Source organism: Podarcis liolepis (assembly GCF_965112155.1).
Source record: "Podarcis liolepis genome assembly, chromosome: 9".
Lineage (NCBI taxonomy): Eukaryota > Metazoa > Chordata > Lepidosauria > Squamata > Lacertidae > Podarcis > Podarcis liolepis.
The window spans coordinates 41,955,426-41,978,370 of NC_139564.1; the positions used below are offsets into that span (position 1 = coordinate 41,955,426).

At 39.1% G+C, this 22,945-nt stretch overlaps 1 protein-coding gene across 9 annotated transcripts in view; it reads left to right on the forward strand.

Annotated features, from left to right (window-relative positions):
• Nucleotides 1–22,945, forward strand: part of RAPGEF2 (Rap guanine nucleotide exchange factor 2) — a 153,699-nt gene that overhangs the window by 32,231 nt on the left and 98,523 nt on the right. For all 9 annotated transcript variants that reach the window (XR_014529989.1, XR_014529990.1, XR_014529991.1 and 6 more), the window contains exons 2-3: nt 18,674–18,744; nt 22,744–22,800. Coding sequence is in view for 6 of the 9 variants with exons in the window: in XM_083520201.1 (XP_083376327.1) it covers nt 18,674–18,744; nt 22,744–22,800 (128 nt within the window). In the remaining 3 variants the exon portion in view is untranslated. The remainder of the gene's footprint in view (nt 1–18,673; nt 18,745–22,743; nt 22,801–22,945) is intronic.

A 22,945-nucleotide genomic window follows, 5' to 3' on the forward strand; every position in this document is an offset into this window, starting at 1 on the left:
ACTAGAAGTCATTTGGAGGGTGGGGAAAAGTAGATAATGTATCTCTCGTAGTTTTTCTCTGAACCCAGTTATGTCATGTGACCTTTCTGGTTTTTCAGTGGTTTGTGCTGCCAACCTTGTTTGGCGTCATGAGGACAGCACACACACCACTTTGCCATTTGGGAAACTTATTTTAAAAGGAGGGTTTTCCTTTTTTTAACCTTGGTGTTACCACTTATTTGTAGTGACACCCCAATGCCTTGCCTCATGTTAAAGCCTCATGTTGGAGCCCAGCATGCAGAATACCCACTTTCTAAAAGGGGCATCAGGGACATTAAGGGGGGGGGATTGTTTTGACCTCGTTTTGAGAATATTGGAAATTATTATAAATCAGACTTGCAAGAAAATGTTAAAAGTGTATCCCTACCATCTGTGATGGGGATTCCTCCTCTTTAGAAATCTAAGCAGAGCCACAGACCTTGCCACTTGGGAATAGGGGTTGAGGAGAGAAAAAAGGATACTGGAAGCCCTCTGGTTTCTTTCTCTCTCTCTTCTCTCTCTCTCTCTCTCTCTCTCTCTCTCTCTCTCTCTCTCTCTCTCCCCCCCCCGCTGTAGATTAGCAGACTGAATCTTAGAGATTGAAGGGACCACAAGAGTCATTTAGTCTGACCACCTGCAATGCAGGAATTTTCTGCCCATTGTGGTGATTGAATCCATAAGATTAAGAGTCTTATGCTGTACTAACTGAGCTAAGCTCAATTTTGGGGTTGGCCCAGTCCTGAACCTGATCACTTTATAGCATATGTGTGGAAAGAAAGTGTTCTGGATACTGGGAAAGAGAAAATGTGTCCTTATACCTTCATTTCCTCCCGAAACATCCCATTATGGTGCCAGGAATTTTTTAAAACATCATGGCACATATCCTCCAAACCCCATCTCCCACTCTTTTCCTTATTACCCCTTCCAGTTTCTTAATTTTTGCAAACCTATACTTTTGCTGACCTAGAGAATCCCCCAAGCATGTAAAAACCAACTTATTTTTTTACTCAAGTACTCAAGCACCTGTGTTTGCTGTTAGAGGGAAAGAGTGCGGTAATATTTTATATAGCTTTCACTTATATGTGGAAACAGCAACACCATGTGCCCAAGAAACCTAATTGTTCCCTAATTTTAAGGTGCTTAATGCTATGTCAAAAATGTAGCATTACGGAGAACCTGTAGCATATTGAAATAAAAGAAGGCAGTCTGTGAACTGTGACAGAACCGTAAGCAAAATGTGCTTCAAAATATTGTATAAAAATGGCTTACACCCTAAAACTAAACATGTGTATATAATGTTATTAGTCTGTAATATGCAATATGTTTTGAAGCACCAGCACAATGCTGCAATTGTTTGTAGTGGTATAATAGTAGTAGTCAGTACTTGTAAATATTTAAATGCTTACCTGAAAAATCTTTGGAGTGGGCTATTTTTTTGTTCTTCACAAGTACTTCTTTAAAATCTTAAAACTTCATAGAATATTGACGGATAATTGATTGGTGCTATGTGCCAGCAGTCAATATGATACTTTTGCTCTTTGGTAAACCTCTGTTTCCAGATTTATAGTGCACATGGTTCCATAAGCATTAGATAGTTTTCCTCCTAAGAATATTTATTTGGAAGTAAGTCTGTTGATTTCAGTAGACCCTTATTCAAATAAATGTGTTTTGGGCTCCTGCCTTCAGGATAAATGCTGCAATCTTTGTTTTCTTTGTTTTATTAAATTTTCTGTACAGCTGACCAGGCAGACTTTTCAGTTGAACTAGTAATCAGTAAGTCACACAACACAGTATCCATTGTAGATAGACTTCTAGCAAAACTTTAGTAATGCTCTAGGATGTTGTAAGCTGTGTAATGGTGAGACAAGATCCCCAGTCCTTGTTTTTCTTCATTGAGACCAACTTGCATATCGCAGTGGAAATATCATTTTATATTACCTGGGCTGAAGAGGATGGAAAGTATGTTCTGATTGGTTTTTAATTTTAAGCTTGGCTGAATTGAGACTTCATTGAGGGCCTGGTAAGATTTTATTTTGCCCAGGAGAGAATTTAGCAGATCTTTTGGTCTCTCAATCTCCACCTTCCTTCTTCTCACCAGTGGGAGTAGAGAATGGGAAATTTGTGGGTTATTTCAGTGTGTAAATTCATATTACCTTAGGAGCTTTACCTTGGGATAACTATGAGATTTCCCAGGGCAAATATAGTCTCAGCCAACTTTTGTGTGTTTAAATACAATTTTGATGTAGTTCTAAATGTTGACAGATACACCGATCTGTGCATGGTTACAATCTACGCATTCCTGTGTGCTGATAGAACAGAATGCACATAGAACTAGATTAATACAAGCTGAAATTTTTGGAAACTTAAGTGTTGCTAAAGATGTGCAAAATTCAGTATTGCGAAATCTAAGCAACACACTATAGGGATAGATTTAAAAGCAAAAGAAAATTTAAAACAAACATAAATAGACCATTGTGGCAGGTGTAATTTTAATTGCCTGCATAGACCTTGTAGAATAGAAAAGTTTTCAACAGGTGTTAAAAAGTTGGCACAGAAGGCACACACTGAATGATTGATTTAGAAATACACTCTGAGAGTGGTGCGTATGGGGGAGTTGGGAGAGGGGTAGAACCTCTGGTGAGGGACCTGTCATGCTCCTACTGTGGTAGCTTGCCCACATTTGGTTTCCAACCAGCACTCAGCTCTTAACTGTGGCTCCTAGAAGCTCTTGGCATGTGACAACAGCCACACCCTGGAACAGCTTTGACTGACTGCTAAACCAGGTGAGGCCAGCTAATAGGTCTCAAATCCTCAGTGTGTTAGGGACTTCCCCTGCATGTGAAGACGGCTCCAGCAGTTTGAGTGGGTGAGACCAATAGTGGGTCCAACGGTCCAGAAGGCATGTTTCTGCATGTGGTGTAGAGGGAAGTGAGGGGCAGGTGGGGCTTGTCAACCTGGGAAGGTAGCCCGTCTAGGAAAATGAAGACTGATCCTAAATGTCTGCTGCCTTGTGACTATGCTCATTCATGAGAAAGGCTCCAGGAGTAAACCCTGAGGGAAAATCTCTGACTGCCTTGTGAGACATCTTCAGGAGAAGAAAAGGCTAAGCAATAAACCAGGGGTCAGCAAACTTTTTCAGCAGGGTGCCAGTTCACTGTCCCTCAGACCTTGTGGGGAGCCAGACTATATTTTGAAAAAAAACAATGAATGAATTCCTATACCCCATGAATAACCCAGAGATGCATTTTAAATAAAAACACACATTCTACTCATGTAAAAACACGCTGATTTCTGTACTGTCCACGGGCCAGATTTAGAAGGCAATTGGGCCAGATTTGGCCCCTGGGCCTTAGTTTGACTACCAATGCAATAAACCCTATGCATATCTGGAGTGGAGTCCCTAACATGATTGGATGGCACATTAGACACCTCCTTCCAGCACTTCCTGCAGCCAAGCTGGTGTCAAACATACTGCTCTGCTTTCCTTTGGATCACATCAGCAAGGCCAAGAGTGAGGTTTTGCCGACTGCAGCCCAGGACCGCTGCTGCTAACACAGCAATTTGACTTTACCTCCGGAGTTGTACTCCATTGTCTCTTGAGGCAGATGGATGCCAACAACTCTTGAGAGTTGGATATTAAACATCCAAATAAATAGGAGGGTCATGCACAAAATCATGTGTACCTCATTATGAGAGCAAATTTCAATAAATCTGTGTGTGTTTTGAAGCTGCTACACAGTGACTTTACATGTATAATTATAATATCTTAAACATATATAATTATTATATATGAATATGCACATATGTGTTCCTATACTATGATTAATCTTGCATTGAGGACAGATGTCATGTGCAGTGACCTTAAATGAAGCATCCAGTTATTTTGTTCATCCTTGCTTGTCTAGACATCATTAACTAGATAAGAATATCATGTGTCATTGGAAAATTTAATGGCCTTTGTAACTTTAAGTAAATCTGAAAGCTTAAAGAAGGCACATAAATCTTGCATAAGAAAATTGACAGGGTGCCAGGCATCTTTCTAGTAAAACTGGCCTAAATAATTGTTTTGACTAGGATTGTCTTGGTAAATACTTAGGGCATTTGTGTGACCATGTAGTGCTGGAGCTGATTAATGAGGCGTATTTTGGTGATTTTACCGCTCACTGAGTAAAACCATGATGTCAGCAAAGCACCTCAAGTTGGATCAGGGCCTTTACAAAGCCTTCTGCCACTTTGTCACTGTCACCCACCTCCTTTTTTCTGTATGCTATATCTCTTTTTTCTGTACCTCTTTGTTTCTCTGCTCTAGGTTCATGAACTTTGCAAGAAGTTAAGCTGTTTAAATACCACCTGTGGAGCACAACAGAGTTCTGGGTTGTTATTTTTTGTTAAAGCAGAACGGCAGAGTTAAAAGTTAAACCTTTATTTCATCTGCTGCTCTGCTTGGGGAAAAATGGAATCCTCTGGAGCTTTTCAGCAGTCCACTGGCAGTATCAAGGGCAGCTTCCCCTTTTAAGGCCTATTGGATGATATTCTTTTCCAACACAAACATTGCAAATGGCCAGTGTGAAGATGCTATTGTTAAAAAGATGTATGGGCAAAATATACTCCACTTAGTCATCCCTTAATTACTTCAAAGAGAAAGATATAAAGGCACTTAAATATTGGAAACTAATATGAATTTTGTATTTTGCTTGGTTTCATAAGTATTGCCCTAATATGGATTATGGAGAAAAGTGAATACCTTCTGCTTACTACAGAAAAGCTCCTGGACCTGCAATTTATCAGACTTTATCCACTCTGAAGGGGCTTCTGTGCCTGAATATTTCATCTGCTTCTGCCAAATAGAAATAAAAAGTTGCATCCATTTACAGATTCCCCATAGAATGGGGAATGAAGAGCTTTGTTTTGTACAGAGAGTCTCAGAACCCAAATCAAAGATTTAAATGTACAAAGATAACACAAAGTGGCTGAGAAACCGATACAAGCTGAATTTTGGGGCCCTTGCTATGTTAGTTGTTATGAAAATCAGGGGTTGCGAAATGTTTTGTGTTTGCCTTATTCATAGGTTTGTGGATGCTGGTGTTGTTTTGTTTTGTTGGTCTGTGGACTATTGCTGGTAAATCTGTAACGTTCTTCCATTGCCCGGGCTTTAGCACAATCTGAAGCTGTACTTCCAGCATACCTGCAGCTAGCCTTTGAGTTTGCCTTTTTATTATTTATATATTAGCCATCCAAGGAGCTATGCTTCATTAACTAGACACTGAATTACAGAGAGCATTAGCAAAGATTTGTTCCTTAAAGTTTGCTGACAAGAAGAAAAATGGCTGTGGTTTATTGATTCTTTCTAATCTTTCTTCATATCTCTTATCTGGTATAAAATCTGCTTATAGCAATCTTTGTCTTGAGGTTGTTTGTTTCAGAGGTCCTGTGTTAAATAGATTAATCCTTGGGGTCTTGTGATTTCATGAAATATGCTCTCCTATTTGAGCTCATTGTGGGATTGGTTAATAATTAGGGCAACTTGGTGCTTGTTCGGTGCTGAAAGGATTATTGTTTTACTCAGGATTCAGAGGTTAGACATGGAAGCAGCAACAACAAGCTAGATGCATTACAGATGGTATAATATTTTTATCAGCTTCCCTGGCAGGTGTTTTTTTTTTTTTAATGTAGCAAGCCACAGTAATAATGATGTAACTGTTAGTTATTTTGCAGGTACACAAAGAATACTGGTGTTTAATAGTGGGACTTCTCAACATGTATAGTGTATAAAAAGCAAGTCCCTGTTAGCCATTAAATGCATATTGATTTTTGCATTTCCTGCCCTCTGTGGAACACTGGTTTATCTGAAAGCAGACCACTGGAAAAACGGTTATGACCTATTGATTACTTGTGAGCTACTTTGGGGAAAACTCCATTTTTTTATAATAGCAGTAGGCAACTTGTTTTATAATGAATTACAAAGGTTATTTCTTTTAACATTTTCAATTGAACATGAAATTATTTTTTAAATATATATCTCAAAGCAGCTTGCACCACCACCATCAAATGCATGTTTGCTGAGAAGCCACTTTTAGTTCACTATGGATTTCTTTGCATACAAATGTATGTATGTTTGCATTATCATAAACTCTGCACTTGTAGACAATTGAAGTTATGTGGTATAGTATAAGCTATGGCAACTTTATGAACCCATTATATCAGAGAAGGGAAATTTGAACTTTTAACCTGAAGTTTTGTTCTGAGCGTTTGCAAACCAGGAGTGAGTTATATAAGGGTATCCAACTTTTTTTGGCCTTATGGGCAAATTTGGAAATTGAAAAACCAATTATGGGCATCATTACAGCATGGTGACCAGGGTGATGGCGGCTAGACATAAATAAAAGTAAGAAACTAATCCCAGAAAACAAAACTGCACATTCCACAATTTTCTGCTGCCAACTGAAAACCTACTTTGAAGAAGGCAAGCTGGTAAGACAGAAGATGCCCCCCAAATAAAGTATCACAGTTGGGTCTGAAGTCCAAAACACAAAGGCACACTTCTGCTTGAACAGTTTCCTGTCCAGCAGAGCATTTCAGAAGGCACACAATTTTCCAAATCGCTCCATCAGTCACTTTCTCTTATTTACACCCCCATCTTTTCATTTGCAAACATTCATCTGAAACTCATGTGTGTACATGCACACATGTGTCTCTTTTCCTGCTCGTGGGATCTAACTATCCTTTAGGGAGTGAGGTGAGGGATTTGGAGGATAGTCAGTTGCTCTCAGGGTCACGCAGTTGTATATACTGTACTTGAAGAGCTTGCGTAAGAGAAGTCCATTATGCCAGTACCTCTCTGACCTGAAGTAGAATTGCTCTGCTCAAACTACAGCCTAGAGAAAACACAGTTTTCCTCATTCTGTTAGAATCAGTGACTACTAAAGCAGGCTGGGGTGGGGTGGGTTTTAAATGAAATGGCTCCTCCATGGAAGGCCGATTCAGCTACTGAGATAGAGCTGAGGCTCCTATTTAAGGAATATTCTGGGGGGTGACTGCTGAAACAACACCTGAGCCCTGCTCCTGGCAATTGCCCACTTCAGCCCTGCCTGGAGCTGTCCACGGTACCACTGAAGCATCCTGAAGTCTTCCCTCCATACTGATGATGCCGTTACTCAAAACATAACAGTTCAGTATTACCCATCCTTTAATACATGAACACATAGGCACCACTCATCTACCACTTTGTCCCTTTTTATTTCAGTCAAACTAAAGAATCAGGCAAAATGGAGGTGGGCGTGTGCAAAGAAATAGCAGAAGAGGCCAGAACAGATTTAGAGACTTGTTTGGGTGGTGGGATGACCAGGAGAGGAGGGACATTCTATTGCAGAAATGGAAATCATTTCACTGACAGAATGAGTTACTTGGGTGCTACATCTATCTTCTATATAAAAATGGTAATACAGTGGTGCCTCGCAAGACGAAATTAATTCGTTCCGTGAGTTTTTTCGTCTAGCGAATTTTTCGTCTTGCGAAGCATTGTGTTGGAAAAGTTTTGGAAAAGTTTCAAAAATCACCAAAAACCTCAAAAAAGGCTACCACACCACGTTCTATGAGTTGCTCCTCGAAGTCAAGTCGCAACTGTATTAACGGTGTTAAGAAAAAGGAAACAAACTTGCAAGACGTTTTTGTCTTGCGAAGCAAGCCCATAGGGAAATTCGTCTTGCGAAGCAGCTCAAAAACCGCAAAACCCTTTCGTCTAGCGAGTTTTTCGTCTTGCGAGGCATTCGTCTTGTGGGGCACCACTGTATGGCTTAAACAAACTAATTGATTCATTTCAGTTACAACCCTGAGTGTGTGATCTTCATCATGACCAGTTCTGCTTTACTCCCTGTCTCACTAGGTCACTAATGTGCAAACTTGAATGCTGATTATCCAATTGGTTAGGAATTGGCTAGTTAAGTGGTAACATTAATGGAACTCCCAAATTAACAGCATGGGACATTGAGTGTTCATTATCTTTATTATATGTGTTGGAAGCTGCTCAGAGTTGTTGTTGTATTGAATTACTAGCACTGTCTGTTTTTCTGTTAAATGCTTTGATTTCTCTACAGTAGTTCTTTCTGCTGCAAGCTTTGATCCCTGTTGTTTGGGTATCAAGTATAAAACAAATTGCAGAAAATAAACACACATACTATCTATAGAATAGCTTTACTTATACCACCCGAGATATATGCCTCTGTATGTGCATTTTCAATTAATATAGGCAGCAACCATCTTGCAGTTGTAATATTTTAACAACTCTTCCTCCTCCTCCTCCTCTTCTTCAATTTTGACAGCTATATCTAGCTTTTTCATGAGATTCCTTTTGCAATGTTTATATTTTATGTTTTGCTTGGTTTTATTACTTGCCCTTTTGCCTCTGAAAGTATCTCACAATTTTTCAAAGTTTTGGAAATCACAATTTTGCTGAACATGTCTGTCAAGTGTTAATGGTAGTTAATAGGATCAAAAAGTTTATACGTTGGACTATATTTATGCTCTAATACAGGCAAAGGCAAACTCGGCCCTCCATATGTTTTTGGGACTACAGTTCCCATCATTCCTGACCACTGGTCTCGTTAGCTAGGGATCATGGGAGTTGTAGTCCCAAAAACATATGGAGGGCTGAGTTTACCTATGCCTGCTCTAATATGACCCACATCTTTGTGTCTTACCTATCTGTTACCTAAACTGGTGGGAGCCAAGCTCTGGGTAAACTGACTGAAGTTAAATGTGCACAAGTCTGAGATAATGATGGCTGGCAGTTGTGTGACTGACTGAGTGGGTGGGAGAGTAGACTAAGACAAAACAATGCATAATACATAGTGTTCAATCTTCCTTGGTCTCTCAAGTTTGAAGCATTATGGTGCTCTGTATGAAGAGTGGTATAAAATCTGGTACAAATATATCCATCAGTTTCTGAGATACATTTTGTGGTACAAAAAGCACTGTTTGCAGTTAAAGCATAACCTGATTTGAGAATAGATTTCTTACTCCAGATTTTCAACGTCCTTTAATTGTATGACTTCTGACAATGCCTCTGAAGTGTGCAAGAAAGGAGAATGGGGCACCCTATAATTTTCTGTTCACTTTTTTCTGACTGAAAGAGGTGACAGGCTCTAATTTTCCATCTAGCCTCTTTCACATTTATCTTCTTCTTGTGGCATCATTATAATCATGGATGTCTTATTTTCATCACTGTTATTCTGTTAAAAGATTCAGCAGCAGCATATGTTGCATAAATTGTGTTGATTTGAACCTCAAGTATATAAAAACCTCCATGTGTGGGTGGATCATTAAGTCTTTGTACTGTTTCGCTTGAGTAGATTATCCTGTATACTCAATAAAATGATTTTTAATAAAAGAAACAATTAAAAATGCATTTGAGAAAGACTTGCATCTATATATCTATCATAATGAGCAACACACTGGTTTACTGGAAACATCCTTTAATGACAAATTATCTGATTTAATGATACAGGATAAACATGCAGGCTATTTATTTATTTACCATGTTTCTAGTTGGCCCTTTACCTAAAGGTCCCAGGATGGAAACACACAAAAGTAAACAATACTTAACACCACCCTCTCTCTATATATGAATTCCATATAGATTAAAGCAGCAGAAATAAAAGCCAAATCTAATGTACCTCATCCTTCCCTCAAAGCCTGAGCAAACTGGTGTATCTTCACCTAATAATGAAACATTTCTCAGAGCTGAGGTCATTCCAAAGGCATGGGGCACTACAAGGGAGAGCCCTTCTATGGGTCCCTCCTTCAAATATTTCATTGGGCATGAGGATCACTAGCAGAGGTTCTCCTGCAGATCTCAAAACACAACCAGGCTAACGTGGGACGAGATGTTCTTTCATATATTTGAGGCCTAGGTTATCTAAGGCTTTGAATGTCAGCAAAAGTACCATAATCTGGCCCCAAAGGCAACAGGCAACCAGTGTAGTTGTTTTAAAATGGGTGTTACATGTGAGTGTCTCCCAGCACCCTGGCCTCCAGAGTTTGCACGAATTGCAACTTCCGGACCATTTTCAAGGGCAATAGGGTTTCTGATGTAGTTGTATTCTTGTTTAGCATGATTGCATTCAGGTTTAGCATGATTAGAGTTCTATTCATGGGCAGTGGCATAGTGTGTGTGGGGGGGGGGGGCACAGTGGCAGTTGCCTCAGACGCAAAATTATTAGGAGGAGCAAAATTTTAATACATGGTGCTGCCTCAATACAGCTGTGCACTTCCATCGAAATATGGCTTCTCCATGCAGACAAGAAATTGACTTCTCCAAACAATGGAATGACTCTTCTTTTCTTATTTCTGTGGTTGTGATATCCTGGGTGATGGGGAAGCTGTTGAATGCACATGTGTACTCCATCCGTTTTCCTCCCTCTGTGTGGACCTGGGTGCTGGCAACACATGCTATGCCACTGCTCATAGGATGCTCCTGATGGTGGAGCTGAGGAAGGGTGGAGGGTAGACTGTTTTTGCCAATTTGTTCTTCACCCTGTAGCCTTTATTTTCCCTGAAAAGCTGCTATGAAGGCTTAGGCAGTACTCTGGAACAGTGTGGGAGCTGACTTGGGTGCTGCAGGAGAAGGAGAAATTGATAATAATAATAATAATAATAATAATAATAATAATAATAATAATAATAATAATAATTCTCCATCTTCCTCTAATGGGACAATCCACTGAATCAGACAGACCCCTTTCTGTGAAAGGAAGGAAGGAAGTCTATTTTTTAAAAGGCATATCTGGATCCAACCCCCATATGTGTTTGTATTTTCTCAATTTCTTAAAGTTATGAAGTGCTAAGAAACCTAAGATACATTATAATGGAGGAATGCAAACATTAATGAATGTTGTCTTGCCCCTGATGTCCTTGGTGTTGTGTTTCCAGCCACTGTTGTTGGACTGTTGATGTAGAACTGTATCTCGTGAAGTGTGCCTTATCTGGACTGTGGTTCTGCAGCTTGAGTGCTGATCTCAAGCAGAGTCCACACTTTTTCAAGAATGATTGTACACTTCACGGTTTGGAAGGGTTGATTTTGTGTGCTGCAGGTTGTCTTGGTATTAGGAGAGAGAGGGGATGGACAGACAGATGGATAGATAGTGAATTAATGGGGTACAAGCTTACATGAATAGATGTATGTGCAAGAAGTGGAGATTTTGTGAATGTGCTCTTTGTGAATGGGTGCATGGGTAGTGTGTGTGTCTGTGTCAACAACCCGCAAGCACTCACCCAACCCTGGAAACCAACTTCAAAGACGCAAGCTACCTTAGAGCAATCATTGCTAGTTAAAGAATTAAGAGTTCCTTTGAGCATCTTTTAAAAAGCATAAACTGACAGGTGCTACAGGATTTCACTTGACTTGAAAAAATGCACTTTCTAAAGCTATCCACTGCTAACTGATAGCTTAAAATATTCCCATCCCACAACAATTTAACAGTTCTTTTGCCTGTAGTAGTCACTGAAACATATGTGTAAGAGGGTCTTCTTACACCAAAGGGTACTGTAAGAACAGTTCTTGAGTTTGAAAAGGAGACAAGGTTGATATTCAGATGTAGTTAATGCTACCATGTACAGTGGTACCTCAGGTTAAGTACTCAATTAGTTCTGGAGGTCTGTTCTTAACTGTTCTTAACCTGAAGCACCACTTTAGGTAATGTGGCCTCCCGCTGCTGCCGCGCCGCTGGAGCACGATTTCTGTTCTCATCCTGAAGCAAAGTTCTTAACCTGAAGCACTATTTCTGGGTTAGTGGAGTCTGTAACCTGAAGCGTATGTAACCTGAAGCATATGTAACCTGAGGTACCACTGTATAAGTAAAATCTTAACTTATAAAGACTGCAATCTTTACCTGGCAGTAAGTCCAATTAACTTTTTTATAAGTAGATATAAATAGGATTACACTGTAAGTCAATAAAAAACAATGTTCCCTTTAAAAAACAACAACTTTGTAATGGCTGTGCCTTACCTTACTTTAACAGTGTAAGCCAATGTATGTTTACATTGCGATCAGGGTTTACTTTCAAGTAGGCATGTATAGGATTGCAGTCCAAAGCAGATTCATTTCTTAATAAATGCTGCTCCAGTAACCTGGAAGTTGTGTTAACTTGGCACGTTTGCTCATTTTATGGTTGGGATTTTATATAGCTTACAAAAAACATCCCTGCCATCTTCTCACACAGATATTTCAAATAGACCAGCTGCATGTTGTTTCACAGTTGATGCCAAAGTTAAATAAAATGTCACGTTTTGATAAAATTATGACTTGAATCAAGAAGAATGGCAATGAAACAAAGTATATTTAATTCCAAAGCGTTTTTTTTTCATTCTGTGCTTAAAGAAACCCGCATGTTGCTGCTATTAATTTTCCAAGTACTGTAAATCAGATATGCATTTGGGTGTCTAATGCATACAATCCTTGCCACTCATCTCCAGAATCATAGCTCTTATTACTACTTATCATAATTGGAAGCCTCTTTATATACACCAGTTCATGAGCTTATAGATGGAGCTATTACACTGTGAAGGGAGGGCAATAGTATCCAGGTCTTGAAGGACAAGTAGCTAGTTATAGGAGATGGTGCACAATAGTGCCATTATATTTTACTTCTCTACTGCAGACTGTAAGCACTTTTTCTGATATTCAGAAAACATTTTTGGTTTGCAAATGTCATCAGGTTTTGGATTCTGATGGCTAAGTATAAAGTAATCTGGCTAACACAAGTTCTACCTAAAATTGTCTTCAGGCTGAATTTTAAACAAAAAATGGTGTGTGGAACATTGAAGCCAGGAAGTCAACAATTTGCATGAGTTGTAAGATGGCCCTGTTGTGCAGACTTAATTAGATCAGCCTATTTAATTTCAGGTTTCACCAACGGCTGCTGGGGAAAAAAACCAACCATATCTGATCCTCCATTAAGGAAATATTTAATGCAGTTATTGATGTACCTAGTAATAACTGAAATGCAAAGATTCCTTGTGAAGCCCAAAATAGAAGCAAAGAGAAACATGCTTGCTTTTTTATATAAGCAAAGCTGGACAAAATTAATGTGCACTAGTCAGTAAAGTCAGCCATGAAATTCAGTGTAGACTCAGGCGAATTGTTGTGCCTCAGCTGAATTTACCTCTCATGTTTGCTTTGTCCTCAGAGGGCAAAATCAGATTGTCTTCACCCAAGCTTAAGTAATGGTTAGTTGGTTTCTATACTTAACAGCAGGAGTTCATTTAATTTGCAAAGATGGCATGCCCATCTATCCAGTAACTATCCTTCATTATTCTCTAAACTGAGAAGTTGGCCAGGTGTATTTGGTTTGAACCCATTTTTCTTTCTGATCTAACTCTGGTTAATTGACAGCAGGCATACCGAGTCAGCCCATGAAATATTTGTTTCAGTGCAGACTACCTATTTGTATCTGCCAATTAAAACCTGCTTTCATTCAGTTAAATGCTATTCCTAGTGGGTTATCCCTTTCTAGATTTTTGGGGTTTTTAAGGGGGCGGGGGGGAGGGGGAACAGAGAGCTTGTAGTAAAGTGTGACTTGCTTTCAAGGACTTGTTCAGTAAGTTGTTTTTATAGGATGTTCAAATGAGGGGTGTGTGTGTGTATCAGTGTGTAAATAAAAGTTGTTGTCATTAAAGTCAAGAATTCTATATTGTGAGGAAACAAATGCAGCATGTATTTTATCCTGTCTTTCTGTTGACATAGTTTACATGAATAACAACTGTTGGTTGAAGCTAATGAAATTTGTTTGCCAGCTTTCCACAAAAATATTTGTGTGCATGTTGGCTTGCAAGTTAAATAACAATAAGTGGAATACCACATTCAACATTGTGTAAATTGTGTTTAAAATATTAAGTTTTTTGTATTTGCTGGAATAAATATATTTCAAGTGGTTTCCCCCCCTCATTCATGAAACAGTCTATAACTGTTGTAGCATCAGCATTGCAAACAAATTCAGTCATAATTCATTTAACAATGATTAAATATTAAGCAGTGGATATAGCAGGAGCTTTAAATTGTGCAAAATTTGTCCCTGTTGGGGGGGCACAATCAATAATTCATTTTATAATAACTTTCCAACATAAACTAATAATACATTCAATAAAACATTTAAGCAGAAGAGAATTATAGTAAAGTAAAATGTAATATAATTACATTTCAAAATGATTCATTCTATTCAGAGCCAAAGCTTTTAAAGACTATTATGTATATTTCAAAAGAATAAAAATTATGTACTGAGCAGCTCAACTGACATTGACAGAAACTGTGTGTCAGGTGAAACACTTAAACAACATAATTTTATGTCTAGTTTATTAACAGAATATCTTTAATTATTGGAATTGAATTTGGGTTTTTTAAACCAACCTTTCAAAGACCAAAGTTGGTCCAGACTGCCATCTAGTGGAAATTTGAAACTTTTTAAATTTCTGTCAGGAATATTGGCTGTATATTGGTATTCTATCTAAAAGAATGTTGTGGCTGTAGAACATGGACTCTGGATCTGCATTGAGTGGCAAACATGCCAAAAAGTCATGTGATTGAATGCACATGCTACTTATTGGAACCTAGCAGTACTGCTCAGAAATCAGTTTTTCACTTGAATATTTTCACTTTGGAAAACAATTAGTGAGCATCTGTGTGCATAAGGAATATAATGATGATACTAAAATAATTTTTGTTTTCCTTTTTAAAAATGTAAAAACAAAACAAAACAAAAATCTGGCAAGAATTAGTTTATTAATACTATAAAATAAGAATAAGGACTCCCAACTTCTATAGACTGCAGCCAATATTGCCAATGGTCAGGGAAATTGGGAGCTGAAGTCTAACAACATCAGGAGGACCATACAGCCCCACCTCTGTTAAAATCTATTATGAAAATCCAAGTCATTTTTACTTCCTTCTGTTTTACATTGTAATAATCAGTCTTTATTCTCCTTTTGCATCTCAGGACAATTAGAATTAATTGTCCTGTTTCTTTATGCACCATAAATCTGCTATATGTAGAAAAGAAGAGGTCATATAGTAGTATTCTTCCAAGAAATAGTACATTAGAAAGTTTCCCAGGGAAGATATACACAAGCAGTGATAGAACCTTCATCTGCTTTTCTCTGTAAAGTAAAATATTTCATTGGGTTGATTCATAGTACCTTCCAAGAGGACTTAGATTTTAAGATTTCATGTACATGGCCAAGTAGCACAAATATAATTGATGAGTCTTAGCAATTTTGATCTAAACTTTCTGTGGTGACTCTCAGTACTATATAAGTGCAGTACTATATAAGTGCAGCCAATAGGTAATAGATATTAACTGCATTATTGATACATACACAGAGCAGTTACTTCCTTTTTTGCAATGAATGTGTCTATCAAAGTCTAGTAGCTGGCTGTGTCATTTATTTCAGTGCATTGCATGATTCAGTGGTGTTTTGCCTCTGCAAATTTTATCACATGAACATTTCCTATCTGCAAGCTGGAATGGAATTACTTTCTTCCCTGTTATAAGTCTCCAGCCCAGTAGAAAAGCATATTCCTGCTTCTGCCTGTAGTTGTCCTCATCTGTAGACATAGTTAAAAGCACACAGTACAGAGGTACATACAGTCCTGCACTAGGGTTAGTGTGGCTGTGATCTGAATTTTCCTTCCTTCCTTCCTTCCTTCCTTCCTTCCTTCCTTCCTTCCTTCCTTCCTTCTGGAGGTATTTGTAGTCTGCCTTTCATTCAAAGGTTCCAAGGCAGTATATGATAAACCAGAGGTTAGCCAACTTGGTGCCTTCCAGGTATTGCTGAACTACAACTCCCATCAGTTCCAGTCTTTAAGGTCAAGGGCATGGGCTGGCAAACTAAGGCCCACGGGCCGGATCAGGCCCAATTGCCATCTGGGTCTGGCCTGCAGACGGTCCGGGAATCGCCAGCGCACACGTTCTGTCCCTTTCCCTCCCTCTCCTTCACAGGGCGGCGCCAGCGCCTCCTCCCTCCCTCTTCCCGTCTTCTCCCTGCCCTGCCTAGAGGAGGAGGGGTCTGGGCTTTGTTGGTACTAGCAGCAGCAGTGCTCGAGTGGCTGCCATTTTACGCAGCCCCTCTCTGGAGCCCTTTTGCGCGTCACTCATCGTCCCTCCACCAACACTGCTGCCGCCAGCCCCTGCCGCTCACAAGACACAGATTGCTTATCTGGGGCTTGTGGTGCTCTTGTATCATCCCCCCCCAGTATAGTCCGGCACCCCACAAGGTCTGAGGCACAGTGGACCGGCCGCCTACTGAAAAAGTTTGCTGACCCCTGGTCAAGGGTGATGGCATTGTAGTCTAGCAATATGTGGAGGGCACCATGCTGACCTCACCTTCAACAAACATTAAAACTGCAATTAGCAGTAAAAAAATTAAATCAAAATAAACTCATAAAATTTATAACCATCACAAATAAAACCATGTACAGCCAGGTGGCATACAGTGGAACCTTGGGTTTCGTACCATCCTCCTTACGAAAGCTTCGGGTAATGAGCTCCGCTAACCCGGAAGTAGATGCTCCTGGTTGTGAACTTTGTCCCGGGATGCGAGCAGAAGTCGTGCGGTGGCAGCGGCGGCAGTGGGAGGCCCCATTAGTGAAAACATGCCTCATGTTAAGAACGGTTTCGGGTTAAGAATGGACCTCCGAAATGAATTAAGTTCATAACTGGAGGTACCACTGTATTAATTTTATTAAATAAAACAGGTAGCAGAAGCAAAACTAAAACATCTCTTTGTATGGTGGTACCTCTGGTTGCAAACGGGATCCATTCCAGAGGCTCGTTTGCAACATGAAAAGCGTGCAACCCGCAGCAGTGCGGCTGCACACGTGCGGGTTGCGATTCGGCACTTCTGCGCATGTGCGTGACATCATTTTGTGCTTCTGCGCATGTGCGAGCAGCGAAACCCGGAAGTAACCCTTTCTGGTACTTCCGGGTCGCTGCGGGACGTAACCTGAAAGAACGTAACATGAAGCAAACGTAACATGAGGCATGACTGTACTTCATCCCGCTCCAAAATTATTCTGAGTGTTTCCTCCTGATTGAAGAAGAGTTTGAGGTGGTTGATACCCCCCACCCAGAAGTTCACAAAATACTTATTTTTCCATTATCTGTGAATGGCAGGGGCGGTTGGGGGGTGCTGCTTCCTAATAGAAGCTCCTTCTTAGTGCTTTGTGGAAGAACTTTACAGGATTTCACACTACCTTCAAAGCAACTGTTTGTGGAATAGATTGCCTAACAACAGATGACAGGAGCTCAGATTATGCAGCAGCTTGAAAAATGTTTGCACAGTTTCGATCTGTTTTCATAAGATCTGTGTGTCTGTGAGTGTACTTTTCTTTTTCATCTCTAGCTCTGTATTTATTTAAAACAGACGTAGGATGTAGATTACTTTCCTCTTGCCCTCCTGGTTAATTAAGGAAAGCCTGCACACTCTTTCCTGTGTAAGAAATCAGTCTGGCAGCAACCATAATTTGGGAACTCCCTGCTTATTGACATCAGGCATACTTCCTTTTGCTTTTTGGTTCCTCCTAAAAAGATGTTTGTTTAGACAGATATATAGAATGTTTAATTAACATTTTAAACTGTTTTTAAACAGATTTTTACTACTTTATTCTTTTTAAAAATTGCTTTGAGGTTTTTTAAATTAAAGAATCAAGTGTAATATAAATTTCTTAACGTAAAATAAAGATACAGGTGTGTGTGTGTGTTGGGGTCTGGTTTTATTGTTGCCAGATGACACAATTGACCATTAGAGTGGCATGCACAGACTTCTCTTCACCCAGCTCCTTTTGCATTATTCATTGCTATGGAATAATAATAATAATAATAATAATAATAATAATAATAATAATAATAATAATAATTAATAATAATAATAAATTTATTATTTATACCCTGTCCATCTGGCTGGGTTTCCCCAGACACTCTGGGCAGCTCCCAACAGAATTTTAAACAGAATAATCCTTTATATTGCTGGTGATCAAAAAATTTCCTAAGTTTCTCTATAGTATTTCCCCCCTTCAAGATACATAGATTAGTGAAAATATAAATGAAGCAGCTGTATTTTATGATCACAGTCTATTATTCTTACATTTGAGAGATTCATTTTTCTTCATGGTGCATGCAGAGACACCCACTGTTTCCGTTACCTAGTTACTGTTACTTAGAGTATGACAGTGTTCCAGCGGTTTTCCACATAGTCCTTTGATATCCTACTCTAACTTATAATTGGGACCACTTTTCCAAAGTGTATTGATATTCACAACGCTTAGTAATGCCATTCCTGTTTTAGAAAATCTAGCGTAGAAATTTTTAAAAATGATGTATAGGCAATGAAATCATTTCATTAGAGATCTTCTTGAAATGGCATTTAAATTATGTCCAGTTTATGTTCTTCTATTTAGAGAAGAAAGATGCCTTCAAGAAAATCCCAGTCTTGTAAAAATAAGCAATTCTCCCAATGGTCCAATAGATTAGCACTCATTTGTTTTAGGAGGCTGTTTGTGTTTATGTATATAAAATATAGCTCCCCTCTGCATACTTTAATACTGTAGTAAGTATTTAAAGTGATTTGCATTGATCTCAAAATTGTAATGATGGTTTTCTCTGTTTGTAGGATCTGGAGATTGTGTATTCCTATTTACACGGAATGGAAGCTTTGTCTAATCTACGAGAACACCAGCTCCGGTAAGTTGTTTAATGAAAGTGCTTTATCCTCTTTTTAACACAAGGTGCTGCTTTTTAACAGAAAAGATTCTGTTTTGGGAGTTAAGTAATACACTTCCTCTCAGTGTGGATTAACTGAAACTTAAAGCAAAACTAAAAACTTTAGATAAGGAATACCTAAATATACAGCCACTGGTCTCATGAACACACACACACACACACACAGAGAGAGAGAGAGAGAGAGAGAGAGAGAGAGAATGGAGAACCAAATAGAACTCCTATACTGACACAGTTTTACATACTGTTGATTAGTGAAGTTTGCAGAGCAATGAAAAGTGATGGCCATGAAGTTTATTTGGGTGTCTTCTAAGAATGCCATTTAATGATTTTTTAAAAATCGGTTTATTTGAAGTTGTTAGATCCCATTTTCTTTATAACTTAACTCAAAACAGCTTATGACACACTTTTAATATGAAATTCAATATGTAAGAAAAGGAAGTTACAGTAAAAATAGCTAATGATTTTTACTTCTGACAGGGTGTCACTTGGAGAAGGGCATTGGCCGATAGTTTTATAACCAAAGTGGGTTGATATGAGATCAGGTTGTCATGCATCTGTCTCAAACCGCTGTGTTAACATCAATGAAGTGACCTCCCTGGGGTGCAAGCCTGGGCAGTGTGTATGGAGGTCCTGGGCTGCCCAGATGACAAGACTCACTGATGTGGTGCTAAGGAAATCAAAGCAATACATTTGGTACCAGCTTGGCAGCAGAAGTTGCACAAGGCACCATCCAACTGTCTTGGGGAATCCACTCCGAATTTGTGTAAGGTATTTTCTTCTTCCAAAGATACCCTGCAAAGCAGGAGAGGTTTAAGATCAGAGTTTTCCTGCTCCTAGATGGGCTTCTTTCCCAGGTGGGCAAGCCCCATCTGCCCCTCAGTTCCCTCTACAGCATGTGCAGGAACTGCCTTCTTAACCATTGGACCCACTATTGGGATCAGGTGCTTCTTAAGACATTTGGGTTCCAAGCAGCCTAGCATTTTAGATGTAAACATTAGTAGTTTGCATTGGACTTGAAAATGATTAGCCAGCGAGTGACACTCTTTTAAAAGGGGTGAGATATGATCTGAAAGAGCTGTGCCAGTTAAAATTCTTGCTCTTGTATTCTGAAACAATTTGGGCTTCAAAACCATCTTATAGGCAACCCAACTTACAGCACATTGCAGTAACCAAATTGGGAGGTTAACGGAGCAAAGATAGCTGAGGCCAGACTATCCCTATCCAGGATAGCCTGTGGCTGGTGAGCTATCTATAGCTGGTAAAAGGTACTTTGTGCCACTGAAGCTACCTGAGATTAAAATGTACCGGTAACCAGGAAAACCCCCAAGCTGCGAATCTGCTCCTCCAGTGAGAGTGCTGCCCCATCTAGAGCTAGCTAAGTGTTGTCTCCTAATCATATGGACAAATGTGGGTTCACACATTGGCTCTCTGAGCAAGCTGTGTTAGAATAAAGAGAAAAAGCAAGAGTATGTGTGAATGCAATTGCTTCAAATCGCTCACAGTGTTGTATTGTGGAACTCAAGGACAACTGAAACCTGCTAATTAGTGTTCTGAAATACTAAGTATGACTTTGGGAACTATACATGCCTACACTTGGCTGTGACAAGTTCTGTCAGAAAGTTAAGAAAATATCAGAAATCTACAGCCAGATGGAAGTTGGTAACAGTTCCTTCATTCTTCATCACACATCTTTTCTTTTGTGAATGCACAATCAGAGTCTTAAATTTAATTGGAATAAACGTATCATGAGAATTCAGCTCTTCTGAAATGAAATTTTTAATGAAAGTAGTTTGGCTGAATGTAGGTTATAGGTAAAGTGTTTCAAGTTAGCAATTAAGCCATTCTGTAGAGGATGGAACTGGTGGGAATAGAATCTGTTAATTCACATTCCAGGAGTATCATTAGATAAACTTTGTTAAATACATGTGAAAATCTCAGATGTCAACTTTATGAACAGACACATTTTACTGCTATCATTAAAGCATTTCACTATTATAATACTGAGCAACAAATCTGTGTGTTTCCCATCTCTGTCATGGTACCTGTTACTATTACAAACAACTTGGAAAATTAGGTTGGAAAGAGTGTGCAACAGTGGCATTCTCTGCCTTGCTTTCCTTTTTTTAAAAAAATTGCTCTTGCATTGCTGTATGTCAAAACATGTTCCAGCATCATATTATTATTTGTTAACGCAGGTTGAAATTACATTGCTGCCTGCTGGTGACAGGGGCAGGTACCATGGTGCCCTGAGCTAGGTCAAAATTTAATATTTGTATCCTGCTTTTCCAACAGCAATGTTGAACTCAAAGCAGTCCGCAATAATAACAATAGGATTTAAAATTAGCATACATTACAACCACTATAATATCAAAAACACAATAGCATATAAATAACATAGAAAAACAATCAAATCCATCAATTAACACAATTCAATACAATCACATAGAGATTCAAAATACTGCATCAAAAAATGGGCTTATGAGCACCAGTGCTAGTTGACCTTATCTCTGAGAAGGGTAATTTTTTAACCCAGTGCAGCAGCACACCCCCAGGCAGCAAAATCTTTCATAGTTTTGAGCCTCAGCTACTTTTTCACCCTTAAGAATTTGATCACTTCTATGGAGGGGTGGGGCAACAGTTTTCATAGAATATCCAGATTCTCTATGATGTCTTTTCTCCATATACAATATTAAGGGTAACTTCTTTTCACAGCTAGTTTGGAAGACTGCACTGGGCTCTCTCTCCCTCATTGCAGGGGCACAGGTCCCTTTGACTTGTGCCAAAAGGCTCACACCTCTGACAAAGCTTGAGCTTTTAAAGTTATCTGGAGGGAAAGAGAACAGACAGCCCCAATAAGCTTGGCAGCTGCCAGGTGAAAACACACAGAGATACAGACTCCCAGCAGACTCCTTCTGTAGCTGATTCTGGCAAGGGATGAGCTTTGAAAGTTACCTGGAGGGAAGGTAGCTACTGACATTAGTATATTAGATTTTTAAATAGCACACTTATGTGAGTTGCAACTCATGGTGGCAAAGAAAGTCTAGTGGCATAAAATCAGTTATTAGAAGCACAGTCGCTGACAGAAGTGACAATAGGGAATCCTCCATTTCTGTTGTAAATCCCAAAAGTACAGGAGTCTGCTTGTTCATTTTCTGATAAATCTTTTGAGTAAGAATTCCATTCCTGCCCTGGGATACTGGGTAAATGTATTAACTTTTCTGTGCTAACATGATTTGTAGCTTACATGTAACATGAAAGGTATTTCTATGCAGTAGAAGACCCCCTCCACCCCCAGACTTAAGAGGAACCATTCACTTCAATAAAATGAATAAGACTTAATTAAGTAAATCTGTTTTATCTCTTTATTCCTGCCCCCCAGGACCAGGTTTGCATAAACATGTAAGACTTAAGGTGCTTGTAACAGAGCAATATCATTATCTAATTTTTAAAAATAAGTTTATATCCTATACTCCCTGCATTCAGCATTTTGAGAAATTTGTGTATGTATATATTTAAAAACATAAATATGCCACATGCTTTGCTTTCTGGAATGAGAGCAAATTTAAATAAATGTATCTTCAGGCAGAGTTAACAAATAACATGGAAAGTGACACATGGAATGGAATAGAATCACTGTCACTTAAGGGATGGTGATCTTGACATTATTTTCCTCATGATGTCTACAACAACAAAGAACATTCTTTGTGAGGACTTAAGATTTCACTTCCCTGAAATCAAATATAGCAGATCATGGTCCGCAACCTTCGCTTTTTGCACGTCTATTTTGATAAGTGTTTGAAAACCCACTGTGAGAAAACTGCTACATTGCAGCCATATATTAGTGACAGCCACTTATCCTCAGCATGTGTGGCTTTAAGGGAACTGGCCTAACTGTAATATAAAATAGCAGCTAATAAAAGCGCTCTTACTTATAAATGCTTTTTGTTTCTTTTTTCACAGAATGATGTGTGAAACAGTGAGATACGAGAGGCACGAAGCAAATGAAGTTTTGTACTAGTGAGTGGTTATCTTTCTTTCATACTACATTGCTTACAGTGGTACCTCGCAAGACGAATGCCTCGCAAGACAAAAAACTCGCTAGACGAAAGGGTTTTTTGTTTTTTGAGCTGCTTCGCAAGACGATTTTCCCTATGGGCTTGCT